General features: G+C 44.3%; 1 protein-coding gene across 1 annotated transcript; it reads left to right on the top strand.

Annotated features, from left to right (window-relative positions):
- The first annotated feature begins 222 nt into the window (after positions 1 to 222).
- Positions 223 to 11,356, top strand: pef1 (penta-EF-hand domain containing 1). The gene is made up of 5 exons (XM_031789113.1): positions 223 to 594; positions 2,630 to 3,017; positions 5,014 to 5,169; positions 9,882 to 10,025; positions 10,258 to 11,356. Exons 1-5 carry the CDS (start codon positions 574 to 576, stop codon positions 10,488 to 10,490), a joined length of 942 nt encoding a protein of 313 aa, XP_031644973.1. The 5' UTR covers positions 223 to 573; the 3' UTR covers positions 10,491 to 11,356.

The following is an 11,356-nucleotide window of genomic DNA, read 5'->3' as shown; positions in this document are numbered from 1 at the left end:
TCTACTTAGATTTGTGTGTATAAGGTAGTTGTTGGGGAATTGTTAGATTACTTGTTAGATATTGCTGCACTGTCAGAACTAGAAGCACAAGCATTTCGCTACACTAGCAATAACATCTGCTAACCGTGTGTATGTGACCAATAAAATGTGATTTGAAAGACACACGGTTGCCTAGGCTTAATGCTGGCACATATCACCCCCCATAGACGATCGCGTCAGTGTGCATGCGCCCGGCCTGCCACAGGAGTCACTAGAGCGCGACGGGACAAGGACATCCCGTCCGGCTAAACTGTCCCGCTGGGCCAATTGTGTGTCACCTCATCGGTCTCTTGATTTGATTCGATGTATGTATGTGTGTAATGACGACTGATTCATATGTTCATGTAGTTTCGGTGCATTCTCGAGGTATGACTCATTAGTTCCACCGTGATCATTTGTTCCACTCTCTCGACCCAATCAGACGCGTTGGACGTGGGTGTGGTTTTGACTGACAAGCAAAATGCGCCAATCCGCTTCGAGAAGGTGATTGACTGTATTCTGTGCGGATACGTGGGTATCGAAGTTCTTTTCGAAATGAGTTTCCACTACGGCCAGGTAAATATACCTTATTGTGGTTTGATATTTATTATAAACATGTATAATAGCTGTTTAATGTTCTGCGCCGTGATATGTCCATCTATGCGTGTGGTGTGTCGTTGTTTGAGGTGGTGAAATGAGTGGACCGCTCTATAACCTATTATTGACTGCTACAAAAACAAAGTTACTGCAGCTAACCTTTTAGCAAGGCGGCTATAAACATGTAACTAGTTACAATGTAACCGGTTGCTGTGTTCTAAGCAGAGTGATTATACACTGGTACATTTATATAGTAAGCATCATTTGTCCCCTGAAACAATGGCCTTTTGTTACACGGTAACTATAAGTATGCGTAGCTGGCCCTTACCCCGGTAGTCGCTATCTGCTTCAGCGCCTATTGACGACAGTATCATCTGACCGGGGGCGTTTTGTGTAGAGCCCGGGCGCTTGTTGCGGCACTTTCACATCAGTAAGACCTCCGGTTTTCAAAAGACAACTTTTTAAAGTAATACACACTTTTATTTATTTTTTATAGAGTTAGTCTTCCCACACGGACATATATCCGTGTTACAGTGAAAAGGGCGGAAGACCGGCGCTAATCAGCTGTCGGCCTCTCCTAGAACACCTCTGGGTGTAAAACGGAAGACAAATGTGTTGTCGCTGGGAAAATACTGTCTGCTGTAACTCTGTTAACCGGTTAAAACACGGTGCAGCTAATGTTTATTTTCTAGTTGTGAAATATCTTGGATGTGACAGGAAAGTAGAGGGCTTATGTTTCTAGAACCGGACCACAATTGAGAATCGACTCACGTTTAGATGGATTATTTGACTCTTTTTGGCTTCCAGAACCAATTTGCATTTAAACAGAACATGTAAGGTTCCTTGGTCTAACGTAAACTTGTACATGGCCTTGGTCCGTACAATTGCCCTTATTTTTAGCGCCACAAAAACGTAGTACTTCCAGATCAACTGTAATGTCAATACCATTGTAAAGCACAATTTCTTCCCTTTCCAACAGAATCAATTACATGACCTAAACGCTGCCCATTTCTGCATGATTCAAGGCGACAATGAGCCCTGTCGGGTCTTTTTTTTTATTGCGGGTGGGGAAGGGAAACTAATGCGTGATCGTGAGAAGGAGAGATGTTGTGTGGGAAAATAGCTTTTTTTTCACTTGATCTGTCCAACTTATCACCTTATCGCCTCTAAAATGTAAATTAAAACACTATAAAGAGTTTATATAATGTGTCATTAAATACCTATTTGAAGGTTTGTGTCGAATTTTAATCTGGTTTTTAGGGCGGTGCCAAAGTGATCTTAGAAGTAAACAAGCAGCTTTGAGAATGATGACGCAAAAAATGACTAGGTATCCCCCCTTTACCCCCGTCATTGTCCGTTTCCTGTTTGGTGGAGAGAGATTGTAATGCGTGCTGTACGTTACGACATGACACATCAAGATGTAACGGAGGATCAGTTTTTTTTTCAACCTTTCTCCAATACTATAGATCCATTACCATGTCGATCAATGCTTGAATAGAAACCTAGTTCACACCCCCGATTTTGACGTCGACACAGTCCCATTCGTTTTCTTTGTAGCCTCGTTTGAATGTTGCGGTTGCGAACATTCGTATGGAATGGGGTGAGTTTACGTTATATGGAGTAACGTTCGACTCCTTTAGTCCGATATGTGGTATTGTGCTAAGTTTGCCCCCTGTGGCTTCATGTGCTTGGCTGAAGCCTAGTGCTTGTGCTTTAGTGGCCTAATGTTGCTCAATTATTGACCGGTAGAGTCCATTGGCTGTAAACCTTATTGTTTCAGTTGTATGTAGTAGGCTATATTGGGATGACGATCATCCGTATCAGGTTATTTGTGTTGTATAGTTTGACCTTACTATATTTAGGCAACGTGGTAATATTTGCATTTCGGCGACACAATAGGCTCCTCGCTGTCTTTACTAATAGAAAAGGGAATCGACAGTAACCTAGGCGACTATGTTTATGATTAGTGTTTTATCGTGTTAACCAATTGAACATCCTCCTTCCCTCTCGCCAGGGATATCCAGGAGGACAAGCTGGAGGGGCTAACTTCCCCCGTCAACACCCACCCCCTGGTGCTCCGTACGGGGGTAGTGCTCCACCTGGTGGCCCCTCTCCCCACGGATCTCCATACGGGGGTAGTGCTCCACCAGGACAGTATGGAGGCTCTGGCCCATCGGGCTACGCCCCGTACGGGGGAGCGACCGCGCCTCCAGGGAGTCAAAATGCTGGAGGGGCTGCACCAGGAGGGCCCTACGGGGGCTATGGGGCCCCAGGACAGGGGAGGCAGGCTGGGGGAGCACCAGGGGCCCCATACGGAGGGGGACAGAACCCTGGAGGGCCCTATGTTGGGGGGTATGGAGGACAGCCACAGGGAGGGCCCTATGGACAGCAGTCTCCAGCAGGTCAGTTACTATGTTAATAGTTTTTGCTGTGTGGTTTGGTGGGGACCAGAAGTCCTCAAATGGATAGTCCCCACCAGGAAAATGTTTATTTTTAGGCTTACGGGTCAGGCTTACGGGTCAGGCTTACGGGTCAGGCTTACTGGTCAGGCTTACTGGTTAGGCTTACTGGTCAGGCTTACTGGTCAGGCTTACGGGTCAGGCTTACTGGTTAGGCTTACGGGTCAGGCTTACTGGTCAGGCTTACGGGTCAGGCTTACGGGTCAGGCTTACGGGTCAGGCTTACTGGTTAGGCCTACTGGTCAGGCTTACTGGTCAGGCTTACGGGTCAGGCTTACTGGTCAGGCTTACTGGTCAGGGAAAATAGGATTTTGAATGGGAACCAATGACTTGGTCCCCACAAGTATAGTAAAACAAACGTGTGATACGGACTAGCTCTGACAAGGGTTCAGACAGGGTCTCTGCATCTATAGATTTACCTCTGTAGAGACTGACAGTCTGACCTGTAGAGACTGACAGTCTGACCTGTAGAGACTGACAGTCTGACCTGTAGAGACTGACAGTCTGACCTGTAGAGACTGACAGTCTGACCTGTAGAGACTGACAGTCTGACCTGTAGAGACTGACAGTCTGACCTGTAGAGACTGGCAGTCTAACCTGTAGAGACTGGCAGTCTGACCTGTAGAGACTGACAGTCTGACCTGTAGAGACTGGCAGTCTGACCTGTAGAGACTGGCAGTCTGACCTGTAGAGACTGGCAGTCTGACCTGTAGAGACTGGCAGTCTGACCTGTAGAGACTGGCAGTCTGACCTGTAGAGACTGACAGTCTGACCTGTAGAGACTGACAGTCTGACCTGTAGAGACTGACAGTCTGACCTGTAGAGACTGACAGTCTGAACTGTAGAGACTGACAGTCTGAACTGTAGAGACTGACCTGTAGAGACTGACAGTCTGACCTGTAGAGACTGACCTGTAGATACTGACCTTTAGAGACTGACAGTCTGACCTGTGGAGACTGACCTGTAAGAGACTGACAGGATTTAGTTTGTACCACTGAGCAGGACTTAGACTGGTAGAGTGATGACTGGGTTAATTGTGTGTGTGTGTGCAGTAGAGATATTGTCCCCCTGTGGTAGCTGAGTCACAGGGCTGATGAACAGACTTATTACCACTCCCTAAAGGGACAGCATGCATCTCGGCTCAGCTTTAAATGACACTACCTCCCTCTCTCTCTTTCACTCAATCTACTTCCCCTTCTCTCTCCCTCTTTCACTCAATCTACTTCCCCTTCTCTCTCCCTCTTTCACTCACTCTACTTCCCCTTCTCTCTCCCTCTTTCACTCACTCTACTTCCCCTTCTCTCTCCCTCTTTCACTCACTCTACTTCCCCTTCTCTCTCCCTCTTTCACTCACTCTACTTCCCCTTCTCTCTCTCTCTTTCACTCACTCTACTTCCCCTTCTCTCTCTCTCCTTCACTCTCTCTACTTCCCCTTCTCTCTCTCTCCTTCACTCACTCTACTTCCCCTTCTCTCTCTCTCTCTCTTTCACTCTTTCCCCCACTCTCTCTGTCTATCTGTGGTCCGGCTGGCCTTTCAATCTGTCAGTCTCCTTCCATCTACCAGTATTATTTTGCCATGGTTATCTTTCCTATCTACTACAACCTGCATGGAAGTGTGTTTATTAATCACTGTCTTCTTAACTGATCTGGAAAAAGTTCTCTCTCTCTGTGTCTCTGTCTCTCTCTGTCTCTTTCTTTCTCTGTCTGTCTCTCTCTCTCTCTCTGTGTCTCTCTCACTCTGTCTCTCTCTCTCTCTCTCTCTGTGTCTCTCTCTCCAGAGATGGCATGACGCATGCACAGACAAGACATTTTCCAAGGCATGCACACAAACCTCAACCAAAGACTTTGTTATAATGGTTTAACCTGTAAGTCTCTTCTCGTATAACACTCATCCCTCTCTCTCTCATCCCTCTCTCTCTCTCCCCTCTCTCCTCCCTAGGTAACATACCACCAGGGGTGAACCCAGAAGCATACCAGTGGTTCCAGACAGTGGACACCGATCATAGCGGCTCCATCACTCTAAAGGAACTGAAACAGGCTCTGGTAAACTCCAACTGGTCAGCCTTTAACGACGAGACCTGCCTTATGATGATCAGTGAGTTAAACGGGGAAGAGGGGGATTGGAAAGGGGGGGGGGGGGTTATCATTTTATCAGCCGGTGATTGTCATGCAAATAACTGTCGTGTCTCATGGTAATTTACCATTTTTAATTAACCTCTTGAAGCTAGGGGGCACTATGTTTGGGGGGGGAAATAACGTTCCCAAAGTAAACGGCCTATTTCTCAGGACCAGATGCTAGAATATGCATATCATTGACAGATTAGGAGAGAAAACACTGTCAAAATATTGTCTGTGAGTATAACAGAACTGATATTGCAGGCGAAAGCCTGAGAAGAATCCAATCAGGAAGTGACTCTTATTTTGAAAGCTCTGTGCTCTGTGCGCCAGAAAGGTAAAATGTTCCTATGCGTCCCTATTGACCATTGAAAGATTCCTTTTTCTATGGCTTCCCTAAGGTGTCTACAGCCTTTAGACAGTTTCAGGTCTTTATTTTGAAGAATGAGCGTGAATGACCATATTGTGTAAGTGGTCAGGTGTCGGCTCTCAGAGTGATTCTTGCGCAAAAGAGAGAGGCATCCTCCCGGTCCTAGTGAAAAGCCAACTGTCCCGGTTGATATATTATCGAATAGATATTTGAAAAACACCTTGAGGATTGATTATAAAAAACTTTTGCCATGTTTCTGTCGACATTATGGATATAATTTGGAATTTTTGTCTGCGTTGTCGTGAACGCTATTTCCGGAAGATTCCTAGGCATAACGCACCAAACTAACGGAGCTATTTGGATATAAAAAATATCGTTATGGAACAAAAGGAACATTTGCTGTCTAACTGGGAGTCTCGTGATTGGAAACATCCGAAGATCATCAAAGGTAAACGGTTCATTTGATTGCTTTTCTGATTTTCGTGACCAAGCTTCCTGATGCTAAGTGGAAATAATGCTATGCTAGGCTATCGATAAACTTACACAAATGCTTGTATTGCTTTCGTTGTAAAGCATCATTTTCAAAATCTGAGACGACAGGTGGATTAACAAAAGGTTAAACTGTGTGTTCCTATATTGCACTTGTGATTTCATGAATATGAATATTTTCTAGTAATATTATTTGACTGTTGTGCTATGCTATTCAGCGGTTGCTTATGACAATTCTCCTGGAGCCGGGAGTGGTAGTTCTAATAATTAACATAAACACATTTAGCATCTCCTGGCTTCTTACAAGCCATTTCTTTTTAAGTCTAGTAAAATAGCCTGCACCTTCACAATACATTTATTTTAGACCGGTCTAAAGAAGAGATGAAGGAAAATGTCTATTTCAGAAGTACAGAATAGCTGATCTCACTATGCCATATGGCTGTGGGCTACACTAGTTCATTTAGCAGACAAGATTTGCTTATAATTCCGTGACATTATTTTAGAGTATGAAGAATACAATTGAACAAAGCATAATAAAATATACATATTTTCTCTAAACGATTTGAGCTCACATGCGACTATTCTGTGTTGAGTGGTAAACAAAGAAATAGGTCCTCCTCATATGCCATATGTCCCTGATGTGTCTGTCTTCACTTGTAGCCTGTGAGAAAGACCCGATCACGGCTTAATGCTTACAGTTATTAATATAATTTGAGTTGTTCTACAAATGTTGGGCTATATGTTTTAGATTTTTAATAATGTAATAAATTAATGTAAGGCTGCCTGATGAGCCTCTAATGATGATTTGAAGAAAGTCTCTTGAAAAGGCAGGAGCTCTGCTTTGTTTGTGTTTTTTGTGCGGGCTGTACACACTTCATCAGTCTCTCATTCACAATTTGACAAGCACATGATAATGCCTCGAATTTCATGGCGGCGTCCCCTTTGTGGCCATAATGCACCCTAAAAATAAACAAAAATCCATGCCTTTTTTGGCCCGGAGTGCTGCGTTGTGCCCTTCTCCCTGAGTGAGCTGTGCAATCTGAAGTGTCTCTCACTCACACGGCCCTCCGTCACGTGATCGGGTCTTTCTCACAGGCTACAAGTGAAGACAGACACATCAGGGACATAACTGTGCGCATCCTTACCCAATTTATACAGATTTTTCTATTGTGTTATTGACTGTAAGTTTGTTTATTCCATGTGTAACTCTGTGTTGTTTGTGTCACACTGCTTTGCTTTATCTTGTCCAGGTCGAAGTTGTAAATGAGAACTTGTTCTCAACTGGCCTACCTGGTTAAATAAAGGTGAAATTAAAAGAAAAAAAATCTGAGGTGCATACTGAAGATATTGGAAGAAATGTCCACATTTTTCTTTTTGTCAGTCAACAAGATGAGTAGGCCTAACGAACAACAAAAGCACTAGCTTTTCAATCAATCGTCAATCTACTATCCCCCATAGTAGTGCTGGGCGGTATACCGTATTTTATTATACAGCTTGTATTGATACAGGGACCGGTTTGAGTTTTCACTTTACCTTATTCACCGGTATTTGAATGTTTGGTTTGTTAAATGTGATACGCCATGTGTAATGTCCATTTTTATAGTTTACTTCGCTACTTGAGTCAGCTCTTTCTCTCCGTGCCACTTTCCACACAGACCTAGCCACGCACCCTGTCTCTCAATGAGCTCAATTTGATGTTCCTCAACCACGAGACACTGGAGTTCAGTTGATGACAACGATGCTGTTTTCACTTTGCTTCTTAATATAAATCCACTAGTATTCTATAATGACACTATTAGATTGTTTCTTACATCAGCTAACAGCTAGTGTGTGTTTTCATAGCAAGTTTCCCTAAGTCTACTCATTACATTTTCAATGTTTAGCAGGACAGGAAAATAGTCAATTTCACACACTTATGAAGAGAACATCCCTGGTCATCCCTACTGCCTCTGATCTGGAGGACTCACTAAACAGAGAACATCCCTGGTCGTCCCTACTGCCTCTGATCTGGAGGACTCACTAAACAGAGAACATCCCTGGTCATCTCTACTGCCTCTGATCAGGAGGACTCACTAAACAGAGAACATCCCTGGTCGTCCCCTACTGCCTCTGATCAGGAGGACTCACTAAACAGAGAACATCCCTGGTCGTCCCTACTGCCTCTGATCAGGAGGACTCACTAAACATGAGTTCACGAAGTGTTTTGACTAGATTTTCCATTACATTTGCATTGATGTCAGAGTGATTACAGGGACAATGGAGTGCTGAGTACCAGGCAGTTAGCCAGTTTGATAGGCTACTATTGACCAATCGGCAGCATCAGAGCTTTGGAGAAGCCTAGTTGCCGTGACTAAACGATCACGTGACATTTGACTGCCTTTATGACTCGTGACCGCCGGTGTAGCGGTAATACGGTCACCGTAACAACCCTAGGTGTAGAGAGGGAGGGGAAGAGTAGAAGGTTGGAAAGTATGGAGAGAAGGGTAATTAAAGACAATGTAAGGGGATGATGGTGATTTGATCTTTTGAGTCAGAAATTCAAAACTGTACTACTCAGGCATCGTGCTGTTAACAGATAGGACAGAGTGAAGACTTAAGTGTTCAAATGTTCACTCTTTCAAGTCACACACATATCACATTTTATGTGAATGACATATTCATGGAGGTAGTGTATTGTGGTGTCCCAGGAGATATCATGTAGTGTCCATACCCTTCTGTCATAGACTTGTCGTATTGACTCCATACCCTTCTGTCATAGACTTGTCGTATTGACTCCATACCCTTCTGTCATAGACTTGTCGTATTGACTCCATACCCTTGTGTCATAGACTTGTCGTATTGACTCCATACCCTTGTGTCATAGACTTGTCGTATTGACTCCATACCCTTCCGGCATAGACTTGTCGTATTGACTCCATACCCTTCCGGCATAGACTTGCCGTATTGACTCCATACCCTTCTGTCGTAGACTTGTCGTATTGACTCCATACCGTTCTGTCATAGACTTGTCGTATTGACTCCATACCCTTGTCGTATTGACTCCATACCCTTCCGGCATAGACCTGCCGTATTGACTCCATACCCTTCTGTCATAGACTTGTCGTATTGACTCCATACCCTTCTGTCATAGACTTGTCGTATTGTATTGACTCCATACCCTTCCGTCATAGACTTGTCGTATTGACTCCATACCCTTCCTTCATAGACTTGTCGTATTGACTCCATACCCTTGTGTCATAGACTTGTCATATTGACTCCATACCCTTGTCGTATTGACTCCATACCCTTCTGTCATGGACTATTGACTCCATACCCTTCTGTCATGGACTATTGACTCCATACCCTTCTGTCATAGACTATTGACTCCATACCCGTCTGTCATAGACTTGTCGTATTGTATTGACTCCATACCCTTGTGTCATAGACTTGTCGTATTGACTCCATACCCTTCTGTCATAGACTTGTCGAATTGACTCCATACCCTTGTGTCATAGACTTGCCGTATTGACTCCATACCCTTATGTCATACCCTTGTCGTATTGACTCCATACCATTCCGTCATAGACTTGTCGTATTGACTCCATACCCTTGTGTCATAGACTATTGACTCCTCTCTGGGTTTTTACCAACCAACGTTTTCCCATTCACTAAAGGACGTCTGTACTTTTTCAAAGAACATAAATGTACCTGATAGTAACTCTCGAGGATGAGAGAAGAGAAGAAGCATGGTCATTTTCTACATAGTCACCTGGTGTGGTTACCAAGACAACCCTATTGTTGTCAGCTGTAGACCTGCTGAGAATTCATGTATCTTCTCCCCTGTTTTATACCAGACATGTTTGACAAGACCAAGTCTGGCCGTATCGACCTGTTTGGGTTCTCGGCCCTGTGGGTCTTCATGCAACAGTGGAGACAGCTGTTCCAACAGTACGACCGCGATCGCTCCGGCTGCATCAGTGGCACTGAGCTACACCAAGGTAAGGCGTGTGTGGATGGGGCCTGTGTTCAGTATGAGGTGAATCTTAACTCCCACTTAAATAGAATTTTCATTTTGACGTCCCCAATGACGTCAATGCGTGACTTAGTGAAAACTCTCTGTGGTGACAATGTAAGCAGAAGACATTTTGATTGATGGAGTATATGAAATAAAAACATTCTGTTTGTCTTATTCTATTGGTCTTTGTCCTCCGTCTCTCTCCCTCCCTCCAGCCTTGTCCCAGATGGGATATAACCTGAGTCCCCAGTTCACTGAGACGATAGCGGCTAAGTACGCTGTGAGCTCTGGGCGTCCTGGTTCCCTGCAGCTAGACTCTTTCATCCAGGTGTGTACACAGCTACAGAGCATGACGCAGGCCTTCAGGGAGAAGGACTCCGCCATGACGGGAAACATACGCATGAGCTACGAAGACTTCCTCTCCACCACCGTCAACAGGCTCATGTGAGAGGGACAGATGGTAATGTTCCACCTCCCAGTGGTGGCTGGTGACACTTTGCATGGGGTGGGAACAGGCTTTTATAGTATCATCTTTTTGATTTACTCCATTCCAGTTGTTATTTTGAGCTGTCCTCCCTTCACCAGCCTCCGGTGCCAGCCACCAATAATAGGCAAATAAGCCAACACCCTGAAATCAAGATGGAGGACAAATGAGTTAAACTGAGGATGAGGAAATGGAGGAGACTAGGGGAGAGGAGGAGATACAATTAATCACTCTCTTCGTCTCTGTGTGTGTGTGTATCACACACAAGGGTATGGAGTCTATATATATGCCTACTGCAAACCTGCTCACAAGCATCCTTAATATGTCAACTCCAGGACTTGATTTGCATGATGGAACTTGATGTGCCATTTTAACCTCATGTGTAGTGTCAATCTCATAGGGCCAGTTTCCTGAACCAAGATTAAGCCTCATCCTGGACTACAAAGCATTTTCAGTACAGATTCCTAATTGCCAATGCTTTTTAGTCCAGGGGCGAACTCTTAATCTTGGTCTAGGAAACCAGCTCAAAGTATAGCTGGGTATCCGTTACATTGCATGTATGACACTCGGTACACTCGAATAATGCGCCAGAGCCAATGTTTATCATTTTGACAACATAGCTTTACTCCAAACCACTACCGTATCTGCTGGTAGCTGTGATGGTTATGACTGTTGATGACTGGTAGCTGTGATGTTATGACTGTTGATGATCACCGTTGCACATTGTCGGACAGTTATATTTCAGCCATTGGATAGTTCAGGACCAATCTGTCTTTTAATTTTTTTGAATTTAATAAAAAATCAAATGTATTGTTTACCATAACTTGAAA

Source organism: Oncorhynchus kisutch, linkage group LG14, assembly GCF_002021735.2.
Source record: "Oncorhynchus kisutch isolate 150728-3 linkage group LG14, Okis_V2, whole genome shotgun sequence".
NCBI classification, from domain to species: domain Eukaryota; kingdom Metazoa; phylum Chordata; class Actinopteri; order Salmoniformes; family Salmonidae; genus Oncorhynchus; species Oncorhynchus kisutch.
Note: the sequence above shows the minus strand (reverse complement) of the source record. Positions and strands in the feature narration are given on the sequence as shown.

Excerpts from the sequence above, each read along its gene's own strand:
- pef1 (XM_031789113.1), top strand. The coding sequence starts at position 574 with ATGAGTTTCCACTACGGCCAG. Across the intron at positions 595-2,629 it reads TGAGTTTCCACTACGGCCAG|GGATATCCAGGAGGACAAGC; the intron begins GTAAATATACCT and ends CCCTCTCGCCAG. Across the intron at positions 3,018-5,013 it reads TGGACAGCAGTCTCCAGCAG|GTAACATACCACCAGGGGTG; the intron begins GTCAGTTACTAT and ends TCTCCTCCCTAG.